General features: G+C 43.6%; 1 protein-coding gene across 1 annotated transcript in view; it reads left to right on the forward strand.

Moving 5' to 3' along the window:
• KIF23 (kinesin family member 23) overlaps positions 1–15,646 on the forward strand; it is a 36,564-nt gene extending 20,918 nt beyond the window's left edge. Inside the window, 20 exon segments of the mRNA XM_010005449.1 lie at positions 1,001–1,106; positions 1,426–1,562; positions 2,275–2,384; positions 2,997–3,167; positions 4,119–4,160; positions 4,584–4,696; positions 4,827–4,948; positions 5,488–5,590; positions 5,889–5,968; positions 6,054–6,173; positions 6,938–7,097; positions 8,024–8,191; positions 8,408–8,565; positions 8,944–9,117; positions 9,455–9,634; positions 12,085–12,315; positions 13,335–13,417; positions 13,670–13,751; positions 13,867–13,937; positions 14,861–15,646. Coding sequence (XP_010003751.1) covers positions 1,001–1,106; positions 1,426–1,562; positions 2,275–2,384; positions 2,997–3,167; positions 4,119–4,160; positions 4,584–4,696; positions 4,827–4,948; positions 5,488–5,590; positions 5,889–5,968; positions 6,054–6,173; positions 6,938–7,097; positions 8,024–8,191; positions 8,408–8,565; positions 8,944–9,117; positions 9,455–9,634; positions 12,085–12,315; positions 13,335–13,417; positions 13,670–13,751; positions 13,867–13,937; positions 14,861–14,876 — 2,427 coding nt within the window. The 3' untranslated portion in view covers positions 14,877–15,646.
• The last annotated feature ends 554 nt before the right edge of the window (positions 15,647–16,200 follow it).

Consider the following 16,200-nt stretch of genomic DNA (forward strand, 5'->3'; position numbering starts at 1 on the left):
GTAGGGCTAATTGAAAGAAATGGGCTCCAAGCTAAACCAGACACAAATGAGTTCATGGTTGAGTTGCCTGCAACTGAAGTTGGGCAAAAAACCCCCACATTTCCCTGTTTTAATAATGTGTGTGTGGGAAAGCTGTAGGTTACCCACATGAAGTGGTGGGCTGACAAGAAGTGTGGGAAGGTAGAGAGCAGGTCAGGGAGCAGCTCAGCTCAGCGATCAGTACAAGTGTTTCCTAGGACAGGGTTTAGGGCTTGTGCAGAGAACTAGGAGCAGTGCAGCACTGACCCTGATTTGAACTGCAGGTTCCCAGCAGAGGAACTCAAAATGAGACAAGGTGATGGTGCTTCTGAGAGTTAAAGAATTAGTGTTAGTTGGGATGGTAGAATGATTTGTTACTGATTGCAGTATGGGGCAGTTCTGATAGGAAATCTATAACGTGATCTTCAGAGGCTTCACTAAGATAGGCAAAGATTTAGTTAAAAGTTTGGTAAACAAACCTTTGCTCTAAGACTTAAAATTCAAATGTTTACATATACAGGTGTTTTGATTGAAAGTTATCAGATTCATTTAAATATATATATATTGAAAACAGATTACTGGAAACTGAGGCTAAACTGGAAAGAGGCTTAAAATTATTAAATGCTGGTACAACTCAGCTTAGGCTGTTGTGGGTGTTCCTTTGCTGAGTGCTGGTGATGGTGGGAGCTCAAACAGGCATTTGAGCTCAAAGCTGTGAGGGGTGAGATTTCTTGCCCTGGAGGGCAGGCTTGGTGATCCATCTGGGTATTTCTGGGCCCCAGCTCTGTGACAATGAGGCATTGTACACATCTTGTTCTCAGAATAGTTACATTGGAACACCTGCCCAAGCACTGGTTTAATCCTAAAGTAGAGCTTTTATCCCTCTGGAGGACTGATGGGGAGTGGTTCTAAGGTATGAAACAGTGAAGGGTTTTGAAGCAATGGGCTTGTGGACAGGGATGGTGTGTCTCCTTTTCTGCAGACGCAGTATTCGTTCAAGGAAGTGTTTGGCACCCTTGTTGCTCAGAAGCAGCTTTTTGATGTGGTGGCCAAACCTCTGGTGGAAGATCTCATTCGGGGGAAAAATGGTGAGTGCTTGTCCTGTGCCACCCCTCTGTGTGGCTGTCCTGTGGGGGTTTGTGTTGCTAGGATTTCATGTCTCCAAGGTTCTTAGCTTGTCTGAGTAAAACAACTGGAACAGTTGTAGCTCAGCATCCCTGGAAGCTGCTTTTGCTTTTAATTACTTCTAAACCTGGCTCTTGGTGGGCTGCAATAGTTACTGCTCACTGTTCAGAAGGATTAATTGTCTTTTCCAAATACATATGAGTCTAGAAAGACAGATTGTGTGATTATAGCAACTTTTTTGAGACAGCAAGTGTGACGACCTGCCTTTCCTGTCCCTCCCAGGTCTCCTCTTCACATATGGTGTGACAGGCAGCGGGAAGACACACACCATGACTGGGTCTCCTGGGGATGGAGGACTTCTCCCCCGCTGCTTGGACATGATCTTCAACAGCATAGGACCCTTCCAGGCCAAGCGGTTTGTGAGTAGTTTTGCTTGGAGTTCTCCACCCTACTGACAGCCTAACTCCTGTTACTGGTGCATTGTAATAAGGAAACCAACCAGAAAAAGATCTGAAGAACAGGGCTAAGGAGGCAGGCATGGTAGCTGGGACAGACTTTTCATGGAATCATAGAATGGTTTGGGTTGGAAGGGACCTTTGAAGATTATCTAGTTCCAACCCTTCTGCATGGACAGGGACACCTCCCACTAGACTAGGTTGCTTAGAGCCTGGTCCAGCCTGCCCTCAAACACCTGCAGGGAGGGGACATTGTGAAGATGTATGGTCTGGCTTACTTGCAGTTGTTGCTCATTCTTTAATTGGCTTTCTTTAAAATGATAAAAAATAAGAGAGGAAGCTTTCTGAGGTATGGAATGAGATCCAGCCACAAGACAAAAAAGCCACAGGAAACCATATCTACATTAACATAGGAGATGATATCAAACTTTCCTTCTGGTCAAACTTCTCTGGAGTTTGCTACAATACTGGATGGCTTTTCCTTGGTAGCTTTTATAGAATCCTGGAAATACCTGTTTTCTCTCAGATCTACTTTGTGTTAGCCAGCAGGCTGAGCCTTAATGAGGGGCATGGTGTTCCTAGATAGCTTGGTCAAATGATTTCTTTTGCTGGTCAATACCTCATGCTGTCTAGTGTCTGTCATGATATTGTCCAACAACCTCTGTGCACTGCTCAGGTTTTTAAGCTGGATGACAAGAATGGTGTGGATGTTCAGTGTGAAGTGGATGCTCTGTTAGAGCGCCAGAAGAGAGATGCCATGCCTGTTCTAAAAACTCCATCTGGCAAGTAAGTCACTAGTGTAACATGCAGGATGAATTTACTTAATATAAATGTTGTTGTGTTAGTGTGGTTTGAACTTACCCTTGGCCTCTTTATCCTTCCCTGAATAAAAGGTAAGAAAAATATGAATGGGAAGTTAGTGTATTTCATGTGGTTTGAGCAATTGGATAATTATTAAGATGACTTAGAATCAGGCAACAGCAGTGTATGTTTACCTGTTAACCCCAGAGTAAAATGCTGTGACTTCATTGAGTAGGAATTCTGTGAACTTGGGATAGTTTGCAAAATAGTGAGAGAGCTGGATGGAGGACAGAAATACTGACTGTCCAGGAATCTTGGATGGAGGACAGAAATGCTGACTGTCCAGGAATTTAGTAAGGCATTTCATACTGCAGGCCAGTACATCAGTGTCAGATGAAAGTTTATCTGTTTAAACTTTTGCAAATGCTTTTTTAAATCTCATGTGACTGGATGTGTTGCCATTAGTTGCTCATGGGAGTGATTCCAGGCTCGAATTGCAGTGCCTGTGAGTGGAGCTGCTCTTCAGCTGCAGCCACTGTCTGCTGTGTCAGCTGGTGGTGGGTGCTCCCCTACAATCACTTCCTCTGTGTTCTGCAGGCGACAAATTGACCCCGAGTTTGCTGACATGATCAATGTGCAAGATCACTGCAAGGTGGAAGAAGTTGATGAGGACAATGTCTACAGTGTCTTCGTCTCCTATATTGAGATCTACAACAACTATATATATGACCTCTTGGAGGAAGCTCCCTTTGAGCCTATAAAACCAAAGTTAGTTTGAATCCCATTGCTCCTACTTCAGTTACACTTTTGTGGGAACTACAGAATGTTTTTGTGGCTGTAGTCTTGGCAAGTCTGGCTCAATTCATGGGAATCACTTTAAAAAGTCACATGAGGAAGGGGATGGCCAAGGAGTCCAGACAGTAGTACTGGAGGGTGCCACGTGCTGGGAGTTGTTCTGTTGCTGCTGAGACTTGGTGCTCCCTTCCTCATTATGATGGGGGATTGAGTGATAAGCAGATATTTAACTTGTTAGGCAGTGTGGTGTATCCCACTGGGATTCTAAGCCTATTGATGCTATTCTGTGAGCAGTGTTCCTAGCAGATGACTGCACCTTGAAGAGTAAGCTAATTTTTCTTTTTGGCCTGGAAACAATGTAGTGGGTGAAAGTGATTTGTTGTTGCTTTACAGTTAAAGCAAGTTTGTGGATTATTTCACTTGATGTCAGTAATTTCCAAAGAAACAGAATTGAACAGTCTCATAAATGAAATTCTGGGTATTTTTTGGAAAGGGGAGTGCTTGGCTGATTTTTAAAATCTGTAAATCTTGAGACCTTCAGAAAAACCAGTTTGCAACTTCAGCTTTATATTTTAAAAATTCAAAATCCATTAAAAAAAAGCCTACCCATATCCATTAGTACATGTGGTAATTAAAGAGTTGGCTGATGTACAAAGACTAAGTAGAGCAAAACAAGCCACTGCCCTGAAACATCCAGATCTGTCTCCAGGGTACTGATGTGAAAAGGGTTTGAATGTCTGTGAATGCTTTTTTTAAAGAAGAGCACAATAATTTGGTTTAGTATGGTGCTTATGTCCAAAAAAATCAACCTAGGAAGAATCTTGGATTATTTCTGTTTGTGGAAGCCAGTGTGTTATATATAAAGGGATTCTGAGCACAAGCTGAATGACTTTAATATTTTTTTAACCCTGTTTTTTTTGGTAGGTGGAACAATTGCAACACTCCTGTGCGAAATGGTGACTTTATGTATGTGCATAAGCATTTTATTCCCATCATTGAAAAGTAACATTTTCTTTCAGTAGAAGAAGATAATAAACTCGGGCTGGCTCCCTGTGTCCTCTTGCTTTACTAGTGAATATAGAGCACTGCTGAAGCCATCTTGCTTCTGTGTGCATGTAGAAAAACAATAGCTGCCACCCAAACCCATGATTTGCAGTAAGAATTGCAATTAAATGTAGCTTCTAAATTAAAGCAGTAGCTGAAGTGTAACTAATCTTGGCTGAATGTGTCCATGTACTTGTAGCTCCTCTTCCATCTGCTCTGTGGCTAATTTGACATATTCAGCCTGAATTTTGTACTTAGAAGAAAACTTGCACTGCTGAATGGTTTGTTTGCATAAAAATCCACTCAATGTTGGTGCCTTTATTTTATTTCCTCCCTGTCCTGAAGACCCCCACAATCCAAACTGCTCCGTGAGGACCAGAATCACAACATGTATGTCATGGGGTGCACGGAAGTTGAGGTGAAATCTACAGAAGAAGCTTTTGAAGTCTTCTGGAGAGGTAGATCTCAAGACTGTGACTTCTCAAATCCAGTCCAGCTGGGAAATCCTTTACACTGCCAGGCTGGGAAGAGCATGGGCTTTCCCAGGTCTGTTCAGTGGGGTGAGGCTGTGTTTGTTCTCCTGGACAGGCCAGAAGAAGCGGCGCATTGCCAACACGCAGCTGAACTGCGAGTCCAGTCGCTCCCACAGTGTTTTCATCATAAAGTTGGCCCAGGCCCCCCTGGATGCAGATGGAGATAATGTGCTACAGGTGAGTTCTGGGCATGTATGCTTGTGTGTGTAGGTGGAGAAGGGGTGGGTCTTTCAGCACAGCCTCCTGAAACTGTCACTGTGCCTTGAGCACAAGGATCTTCCTCACTGGCCATTTCATTTTGAAGAAAATAAAAATTGCTACATTTCTAGTCTTTGACAGAATAGGTCTTATTTTTGTAATGAAAGTAGAGCACTAAAATGGAGTACCAAGCTGCTCATTCCTTTATTCTTTACCTCTGTTTTGGGGCAAAAACTTACAAATCTAAAACTTGGAGGATCTGAGTGACTGGTTGTGGTATCTATTTGTCTTGTGTCCCAAGACAAAAGGGATCTGCTTCTTCATAGAAGAAGCTAGTGGTGCACAGTTTCTTCATGCAAAGGCTATAATACACCCTCAGGCTTTATTTGAAGGTGCAACAAGTATTCTTTTTAAGCATGCATGCTGGTTTAGGTTTGGGGCCTGGGGTGTTCCCCCCACCCCATCAAAAGGAATATAGAGCTGATAATCATCCTAACACAGTTTGTTCTCTGTGACAGGAGAAAGAACAGATCATGCTGAGCCAGCTCTCCTTGGTTGATCTGGCTGGGAGTGAAAGAACTAATAGAACAAAAGCCGAGGGGAGCAGGTTGCGAGAAGCAGGTATGTGGCACCTTTAGACAGCCTGGTTGTTTTATGTGCTCAGATTAGTCTTGTCTGCTAGTAGAGATGTCCTAGAACTGCAGCATTCTGTTACAGGGTTCAGTTGTCTGATCTGATGACCTGAAATCCCCCAGTTTGGAAACCAGAAGCTGCTAGTAGCACCTATTCTGATAATTCAGTTAATTAGAGAAGTTATCTGTAACAAATACCACTTAAGTGCAAGCAATTTATCCTTAAACTGCTGAATAACTTTGGAACATGATCCAAATAGCTGATTACAGGGGTTTTTGTCTTTAAGGTAATATTAATCAGTCACTAATGACATTAAGAACATGCATTGAAGTTCTACGAGAAAATCAGATGTATGGAACAAATAAGGTATGTAACCCATGATCTAATTATCTTTTGGTTTGATGAAGGTCTGGTGTAAGCTTACTAGAGCTTTCATGTACTTTATTTTCAGATGGTTCCCTACAGAGATTCTAAACTGACTCATCTCTTCAAGAACTATTTTGATGGTGAAGGAAAAGTGCGTATGATTGTGTGTGTTAATCCTAAGGCTGAGGACTATGAGGAAAGCTTGGTAATTTCTTATTTTACCTCATTCCCTCCTTTTTTTCATGTTTGTCACTGAATTCTTGTGCTCCTTTAGTAGATGAGAGGAACAATAATTTTTGTTGCTTGGACACTTCAGGTAATCAGGCATAATATTGTAGGGCAAATGAATTCTTTTCAATGAAGTTACAAGTGATAGGACAAGAGGAAATGTTGGAGTTGGAGAGGTTTAGATCGGTTGTTAGGAAGAACTTCTTCACCAAAAGGGTTATCAGACATCGGAACAGGCTACCCAGGGAAGTGGTGGAGTCCCCATTCCTGGAGGCATTTTAAGAGTTGTATAGACATAATACTTAGGGATGTGGTTTAGTTAAGGACTTGGCAGTGTTAGGTTAGTGGTTGGACTTGATGATCTTGAAGGACTTTTTCCAACCAAGGCAGTTACATGAAATGTGCTCTTCAAGTATTATTTTTCCTCTTAAAAATGACAACTGTTCCTTGCCTGTAAAATGAGAAAGGATTCTCTTTACAGAAGCCCAAATGGCTACCTTGAGGGGCTGAATCCTTACTGTGGCAGTACTTGCAGGTGCTCCAGCAATGCCCACAGTTGGGTTTGTGGTTCCCTGGGGGCTGAGGTCAGGAAGTGTTCAGGGGAAGGTTTCTGGAGGCTCCACTTGAGAATCACAAGCTATCTAGTTGAGAACTGTGTGAGGTTACAGCTTGATGCTTTCAAACCTCTGTTGGCTGCTGCTGGCTTTGTTGCTCACTCCCCCTGCTCTTGTTCTCCTGCAGCAAGTCATGCGCTTTGCAGAGATGACCCAGGAGGTGGAGGTTGCCAGGCCTGTGGACAGGCCCCTCTGTGGCCTCACGCCGGGCCGGCGCTTCAGGAACCAGGCCTTCCAGGAGGAGCTCTCACGGAAGCTGGAGATGCGGGGTGGCCCCATTCCTGGAGGTAAGTGCCACAATCCTAGGTGGTTACAGCACAGGGTTTGTTTTCTGCTATGAGTAGAAGGCTCTTTTAACACAAGTTATTTGGGCCTTGGAAGTGCAAAAGGAGCTTCACTTCCCTGTTAGTTGTGAGCCTTCTCTGCAGTAGGTACTGCCCTTTCCATAGGCTAAAAATGGGAATGCTTATTAAGAATGTAATTTTAAGAGGCTCAAGAGGAAGTAACATACAAAACACACACAAGCTGAGGAGGGACTTTTGACAAGGGCACATAGCAATAGGATAAGAGGTAATGGCTTTAAACTAGAAGAGGGGAGATTTACGTTGGACATTAGGAAAATACTTAGTGTGAGGGTGGTGAGACCCTGGCCCAGGTTGCCCAGGGAAGCTGTGGCTGCCCCATCCCTGGCAGTGTTGAAGGGCAGGTTGGATGGGGCTTGGAGCAACCGGGCCTGGTGGGAGGTGTCCCTGCCCATGGCAAGGGGTGGGACTGGATGGTCTTTTAAGTTCTCTTCTCAACCAAACCAGTCCATGATTCTGTGATAGTGCAGCCCTACTGGGAGTATAAGCCCAGTTGCAGTGTAAATCTCAGGGTAAGTCATTCTGTTACTAATGAGGAGTTGAATTTATGCTTGCATTATTGCAACTCCTGAAAGGAAATTGTGCTAGGAATGATCCTTTCATGTTGTTAGATGCTTAGAGCCTACCTGAGGAATCAGGAGTTGCCTGGAGGGTATTACAAAGCAATGAGTCGAGAATGTCACATTGAATCTTTTCTCAACACTGTCCTCTCCTGAAAACTCCTAGTTCTCATTTAATTATCCTGGCTGCTTTGTGGATCTGTGGGCTGAAGGATCTGTGGGCCGTGGGCGTTGTCAAAAGGTGCTGTTCTGTAGCTCACCGACAGGCTTCCTTGGCTTTAATTCTTACAGAAACAGAAGAGCAATCTGATACAGAAATGATTTTGCAGCCCTTTCCTCCACTGCCTTCCTGTGAGCTATTGGATCCTCATGATGATCAAACACTTCCAAAGCTTATTGAAGTCCTGGAACAACGCCATAAACTGCGACAAATGTTGTCAGAGGAGCTTGCCAAAAAGGGTAAGAATTGGAACATCACTGTGGAGCTAGGTTTTTGGCACTCTTATTACTACTGAAGGCATCTCTTCTTCAGGAAAGAAGTATCTTGTCTAGATTGATCATTTGAAAAAACAAACGTTTTTGAGGCAATGGAACAGCTGGTAGGGTTAAAAAGCAGAACTGCTTTTGATGTTAGGGGAGACAGGGAGAAGATGAAATCTATTGATTCTCTTGCAGCGCTTTCATTTAAAACCAAGCTGCAAGAATTTGACTCCAGTGTTATATCCAAGGAAACCTATATTCAAGGAAAACTGTGTGAAAAAGAGAAAACAATAGCAGGACAGAAGATGGAGCTGGAACGCCTGGAGAAGAAAGTTAAAACTTTGGAATACAAGGTCAGTTTTCATTGCCTAGAGCTGGGCACAAAATGCATTTTCTGTTACCATTTGGAAAGCTTCTTGACATCAGAACTTGCAAGAGGGATAGTAGAAAAAAGATTAAATGTATTTTGTGGGGAGCTTTACTGCACTTCTTTAGCTTTTTGTCTTTCTTGTCAAGTGAGATTTCCCTTAATACCTTAAGATGAGCAACTTGGAAGAAAGTTGTAAAATATCTGAAACCTTTTCAAATGTGATGTGTTCATCTGGGGGTGTTTGTACAACAGCTAATATATTCCAGTGTGCATTAACAACCAAATAGACCTGGCAATTCTGGGCTTAGATGGTTGTGCTGCTAAGAACCATTGTTGTTCCATCCTTCCTTTCTTTCTCCAGATTGAGATTTTAGAGAAAACTGCAACCATTTATGAAGAAGACAAGCGAAATCTTCAGCAAGAGCTGGAAAGCCAGAGCCAGAAACTGCAGCGTCAGGCTTCTGACAAGCGAAGGCTGGAGGCCCGGCTGCAAGGCATGGTGGCAGAAACCACCATGAAATGGGAGAAGGAGTGTGTAAGTCCACTAGCATATCTATTGGAAGTGCATAATGGAGCAATGCTGTGGGGGCCTTGTTTTTGAGCTTGTTGTGTTTTTTTTTTTTAATATTGTAGGAGCATCAAGAATGGAGAAGTGTTTGACTTTTATTTATAGGCTTGAACAGACACTTTAAGCGTAACTGTTATAAATGCAGTGTGGTACAATAAATTCCTCAAGGACATTTGATGCAGCTAGAGCAGCTCTCAAGTGCTGTGTCACTATTTAATGTCTAGAATTTTTCTGTGGGTTGGTAGCGCATTGAGAGGTGATCTTGTGGAAGGTACTTAATGAGTTTCCTCACTTGTTGGTGTAGGAGCGACGTGTAGCAGCAAAGCAGCTGGAGATGCAGAACAAACTTTGGGTCAAAGATGAAAAACTGAAGCAACTGAAGGCCATTGTTACTGAACCAAAGAATGAAAAGCCAGAGAGGCCCTCACGGGAGAGAGACCGAGAGAAGGCTGTTCAGAGACCAATGTCTCCTTCACCAGTACCTGTAAGTTGCCTTTGAAACACTACTTAACATAGGGGAAAAGTATATTATAAGAATGAATTAAAGTGCAGGCCAGTTCTCTTTATTGTCTAGAGGACAGTTCTCCAAGTTTAATAACTTGAACTTGCTTTTGTCTCCTGTTGTATTGATCAGTGTTCTTTTATTTGTGCTCCTACCTTTTCATGCTACTCCTATTGGAGGAATACCTGATTCCTAATGCTGTCACTGCAACACAATGCCTCTCCAGAAGCTTGAATAGCTGAATTGGCACTCTGCACATTGTCAGTGTTCACTGTTTTACTGCCTTACAAGTTGACAGTTCTGTGTGTTCACTAACTTCTTTGCTGTTCTTTCTAGCCTCCTAGTAACTGTATTGCTCAGGTCCAGCAGCTTGTGAGCAACCCGCAGGGACACAGACGTTCTAATTCTTGTAGCAGCATTTCTGTGGCATCCAGTGTTCTGGAATGGGAGCAGAAAACCCCTTGGCACAAGCAGACCAGTGGCACTTCTCATGCAAGGATTAGACAACAAGAAGCAGAACAAAGTAGAGACTGTAAGACTTCAGACAGAAGGCGAGGGATGTGCTGGACTGGAATCGTTGAGGTTCCCAGGCATAGAGATGAGCTAGAACTAGAAGAGGATCAATGCTGCAGGGTTAGTGCTGCTCCTCTCAAAAGCTTAACCTAGTGTTGCTTAGTCTGGCTCAAAAGCTCGTTACAAATTACAACTGCTCTCACACTGAGCTCCCCTAACACAGGTTGGAGTGTTCCCCTACATGTGTTTCTTGTAGAACAGACAGCTTCTAAGTTGAGTCTCACCACTCCTGCTCTTCGACTGCTTATCTTGATGTTTAGAAACTCCTCGGGAGCTGTTTTTGTCTTGCTGGTGCAGAGATAGCACTTGTAAGGGACTCTGATCTAGCTAGACTTTTCTAGCTATGAATGTCCCTGTGTTTTAGCTTGTCTGTCTCCTCAAGTCTATCTTGCTCCTGGCAATTTACCATAGGCTGTTTGGGCAACTTAAAAGGTGGTCTTATGTTCCATGCCTGCAAGCATCTGCTGGAAATAGTGCTTGGACAATCATCTCACTTGTGTGACTGTTCACTAAGTATTTTAGAATAGTCTTCCCTAATTGTCATGTCTGCTTAAAAACTGGGAGCTTTGCTTACATGTGGGAGGCTTTTTTTCCTCATTAAGCTAAGTGCAAATGTTTGTATGGGTGGTGGCCTGTAACTGTCACAGTGGCTCATGTAAATCAAAGGGTTGTACAACCCCAGCCTCTCAAGAGGAGGAAAGTTATTGTGGTCTTGGTCATTTTTGAGTGTTTTCAAGATGTGTGTCCCTTGCTGGCCCTTGGAAGTCAGGGACACACTTGTAAGCAGTAGCACACCCTGTCCTTGGAAGTCCTAGGGCAGCTTGGCAGAATTAAAAAAAAACAACATCAATGGAAACAAGTACTTGCCCTCTAAAAGCAGGAGGAGGAAAAAAAATATTGACATTCTCTTCTAAAGTATTTTAATGGAAGACTTTTTCAGAAAGCCACATTTCCCTTTATATGTTTAATTTTCAAGAACTGCTTTAGACTTGTAAGAGGTTTATCTGCAAAGGGCACAGACAATCTTGTGTGCATTGGACAAAGAAATCCTAACTGATGCTCATTGCCTGAAAACAGGGTTGATACAATTTGCATTCATAGCTTTGGGTTGTGTAACCTCACCAGGATTCAGAGGTCTCTCAAATTAGTGTGTAAACAGAACAGTCTGCAAAGACTCTTTCAAAAGCCCATTCAAAGATCTTGAAGGGACCCAGGTTTTTAAACAAGTTCCCAGAATGTTCTGATTTTCCTGAGCAACTTGACAGTGATGTTCACGCTCGCAAAATGAAAATACATGAATTTCAGTCACTTCTCATGGATTTCCAACAGCTGAGTTCAGAAGAGAGCAGTAGCACAGGGGATGTTTCCTCTGCTCTCTTTACTCATCTGTGTGAAGAGGCCCTGGATCCTTTAGAGGTGTTGGAAATCCATCCTTGGTCTGCTTGCTTTGCTACCTCAGAAATGCATTTTGATCCATGAGTGGATCCATGGAAACAAATGTCTTTTCTGGTTGGTTAATGTGTTCCTAGCAATCTGATTTGGAAACTAAGGAGGGAGCATTACCCGAGATAGGGATGTCCTCCTGGAGGTAACTTCACTGGGTATGGAATAGCAAGAGATTGGATAAGACTTTGCTACAATTTGCAAGAAATAGGAATTGGCACAGAAATGCTCCAGTCGTTAGTTTATAAACAAGGCTCTGGGTAATGGTGCGCTCTGAAAGCACTGTAGGAACCCAGCTTTGGTCTTCATACCAAAACAGTCTAACATCTTAACCAGCCCTGCCAAGCTCACCTCTGCTGCTGTCCTCAGAGATTTGCTGTGTGCTGATTTCTCCTGATTCTCTCCGCCCCGCTCAGAACGCGCCTCCCGTTCGCCTCAGACACAGACGGTCGCGCTCGGCTGGGGAGCGATGGGTGGATCACAAACCACCCTCTAACCTGCCCACTGACACAGTCCTGCAGCCCCTCGTCCCTCATGCCATCACGGTAGCAGCTGCCAGTGAAAAGGCACTGGCCAAGTGTGACAAGTACATGCTGACGCACCAGGAGCTGGCCTCTGATGGGGAGATTGAGACCAAACTCATCAAGGTAAAGTGGGAACCTTGTGATGACCCTGTCAGAGCCTCCTGGCAACGTGTGTGTGTCCCGGGCTGACAAAAGGGCATGTCTGACTCCATCTGCTGAGGAGCTGGATTGGAAAGTGTTGTGCAGTTGGATTCAAGAGAGCTTTTTGTTTGAAAATACTTCTCTTTAAACTTGTCATTACTTCATATAAACCACTACAGGCTGGTTTGTCTCGGTCATGGTTTGCTTTGAAAGTAACTAGGTTGTTGTTTTTTTTCTTCCTCTATTGAAATGCAATAATCTTTTTGTAGTGAGAGTTTCTTAGACTTGTGGCTGCAGCTAATCTTGTGGAGTCAGTCTTGTTGTAATTATGTTTGATTTCCACCAGCAGAGTAAACTTGCTGCAGTGATGGATGCTCCAATGCTCCAGGATGTAATTTCTGGTAGTCAACTGACAAGCAAACTGGTGAGACAGCCTAGGCTCGGGGCACTGGTAGTGCTGGTGTCCCAAAGTATTGACTGTGCTCTCCTAAGGCAGACAGAGCTCTTTGGAAGCTGTAGCTTATGGTTCATTTTTCCTGCAGTCACAGGCCTTCTGGTATTGTCTCTTTTCTTTTTGAGTTTAAAGAGGCCCTCACCACTGCCAGGTGACCTTGTAGGTTCCAGCAGTGTTTCCAAAAGCAAAGTCTTGCATAGCTGATGACATATTTGTGCTTCCTGCTGTGGAATGGGACTGTTGAAACTAGGTCTGTGAGGTGATTTCTGTGGAATTATATGGTCATCATTGTCATATAGGAATCCGTGTCATCGGAGTGACTGCTCTGTGGGCATCTTGTGTAGCAGGGCAGGTGGTTCATTCTTTATTGTCCTGTGTAGAATAAGGGAAGACAAAATGGGGGAGAGTGCATTTGTGCACATGTGCTTGCTGGCCGCTCGCCTGCAAGGAAATGACACTTGTGAGCTCTCAAGTTCTTATGTGAAAACTTATCCAGCCACCGTGCTGATCTAGTGACTGGACATTGTTAACTGCTTTTGGTTTCCAGGGGGATGTTTTCAAAACCAGGGGTGGTGGACAGGCTGTGCAGTTCACAGAAATAGAGACCTTGAAGCAAGAATCTCCAACTGGGTGAGTTGTGGTCCTGACTGTAGGTTCTGAGCCTGCTGGAGATGTCACTCCAATGGTGTGTGTGTGTGTAACCACTCCTGGCCCAAAGGGTTGTACAGGGAGTTGTGTCTAAATAAAAGTAACTCAGAGAGGCTTGTAAATACTGTAGCTGCTTTTAAGCAGAGTATTTCTTTAGAAAGCATACAGTGTGTGTGAGGATCTGCCAGAACACATGACACTTGTAACTCTTCCCCCCACATACTTCTCTTTCAGTCGAAAGCGAAGATCTTCCCCTCCCCATCCTGACCCACCTGAAGATGCTGCAGACTCGGAATGGACTGATGTAGAAACCAGAGTAAGCTCTAAAGGAAGGAGTGAGAGCTCTCCTGCTTGATCTGAATGAGAGTTTGGGGTAATGCTGATCGCTGGGTGAGGGTTAGCAACAAAACTGATCTTCTGTGTCTTCTCAGTGTTCTGTGGCAGTGGAGATGAGGGCAGGATCAGCTCTTGGACCTGGGTTCCAGCATCATGCTCAGCCCAAGTAAGTGCACCTCTCCTTTGTAGCTGGCATATTGTTCTCTTTCCTAGTAACATCTACAGTCAGAGAACTCTTTTCTAGCCCCCTTGACTTTGCTGCCCCTCCCACTCTGGGATTGGGGTGCACACCTCTAATGCTGTAAGATTAGGAGGCTTATTTAGTGTTAGAAACTGCTGACAGGCCAAATCTGTAGGAGCCTCTAAGCACGTCTAACAAAACATTTCACCAACAAAAGAAATGCTTCAGTCTGGCTAAACCAGCTGTTGCAGAACAGAATTCAAGATCCAGATTTGGCCCACTTGGAGATGGGGCTTCCACTGCACTGCCAGTACCTCTGTCCAGCTCAGGGAAGGAGATGTGTTGTTCTGAAGGACGTGTGTACAGGCAAGAGGGGGGGCTGGAGACTTAGAGATGTTTCTGTGAAGTCAAAAATCAACTTAACATTGCATTTGGAATCCAACAGTTTAGAGCTGTGGTGGAAGGGTATTTTGGAGAGTATCTGAAATCAGTAATTCCCCCCTCAGATAAGGTGATAAGCGTGCCTTTCATCATGCTAGCATGCACTTTATGACATCTCTTCCTGGAAACTGGGCCCAGCTCAGGGTGGCTGCTTCTGCTTGCAGCCTTGCTACAGCCTTGTCATGTTATACTAACTCCTTTAGTTTGCCTGCATAGTGAGTTGGAGCTTTTATTTATTTACACAAGTTAAATAATTGAAATAAAACTGTTAAAGGCTGTTAAATAAAAGGAAAGTCAAACTGTTTCTTGATAAATAAGCTTTTTAATTTTTACTTGTGCTCATTGTAGTGTTTCTTAGCATAGGAGGCACATGGCACATGCAGACAGGATGAGCAGGGAGGCTGCTAAGGAGGCTGCTGTGTGAAACCCCAAAGTTCTTTCTGGCTATTCTTTTATTTTCTTTTTAGGCGAAGAAAACCATGAGCCTCCCGTGCTGCTGTGCTGGGATCCTCTGGGTTTGATCAGACTGATGTATTATCTGCTGCCAGTGATAAGCTTGATCAACTGCTCTCTTATCCCTACAGGCTTATCTTTTTATGGTGCCCTGTGCTAGGCAGGGGTTACATGGGAGACACTTGTTCCAATCCCAAAGAAGTGTGGGTGTGAATGTTTCAGTAGATCCTGGGGGGTTCTGCCATTGTGTCATCTGGACTTGTGAAGAACACCTTCTGCCTGGGGTGTATGGAAGCCCCTGTTAAGCTGTATCTTTATAAACTAATGACACAAGGCTTTTGCCTTGCATATTTTTTCAGCTTTTTATAGTGCAAAAAACTTCTGGTCTCTGTCCCTTCCTCGTCAGGGCCTCTGTTTTGAAGAGGCATAAATGCTGCTATTTATTTAGATGCAGTAACGCACTTTAAGAGTGTTCCCATGCCATTTAGTATTTTATTATAACTAGCAACAGCTTGGTGATATGGATTTCCTCTTGGAAGAATTACCTTTGACTATTTAATATGCAAATCAGCTTCTGAAAGCAATTTCGACCTTCAAACCTTCATAGTAACGAAGCGAAAATACTGATAGGATGAGTAACGGTGCCTGGACATCAGACCTACTTTATTGTGTAGTGCAAGTAAATAATTAAATGTTTTACATGTGTAGATAGGAGGTAAAAGGGTAATTTGGTCACAGATACGGTGAGAGCTTTATATGTGTGGCTCTGCAAACATGTTAAAATAAATACTTTTATTCAATGGCTCTTACAACTCCTGTTCTTGTTTCTTAGGGCTGTGCTAAGGCACAAACTTGTGAGCACCACAGTGTGTCTTGATTGTCTTGTGAAAGAGCTGTGAATGAACAAGTCTTTTGGGATGCTGCTGAAGTGGGAACCAAGGAATCTGCTTGGATCCCAAGATAAGCTTTGGATTGGCTTCTCCTTAAGTCTGCAAATGGCTTTTGGGGGCAGTTGGTTCCATTGGAGTGATTGCTTCCTCAGAAGGTGTTGAAGCTTTGAGCTTCTTTGCAGCAGCAGAAAAATCTTTTGTCACCAAGTAGTTTAAAAAACTGGGAGGTTTTTTTTTAAGAAAAACAATGGCCAATAATAAGTGCCTGTTATAGCTGGTATAAACAAATTTTATTTTCAGGTGGTCCTGAAAAGGTTTAGATTGTAAAGAAACCCCATCATGTCTTCAGGTCTTGTAGAGCCACAGCTGGAGCAGGAGGCTGTGCAGCAGCAGCACTGGCCAGGGCTGACACTGTCTTGTGGTGATCTTGGTGTTCATCTCTGGGAGAGGCTTGGTGACAATTG

Source organism: Chaetura pelagica, unplaced genomic scaffold, assembly GCF_000747805.2.
Source record: "Chaetura pelagica isolate M959 unplaced genomic scaffold, ChaPel_1.0 scaffold999, whole genome shotgun sequence".
Taxonomy (NCBI): Eukaryota; Metazoa; Chordata; class Aves; order Apodiformes; family Apodidae; genus Chaetura; species Chaetura pelagica.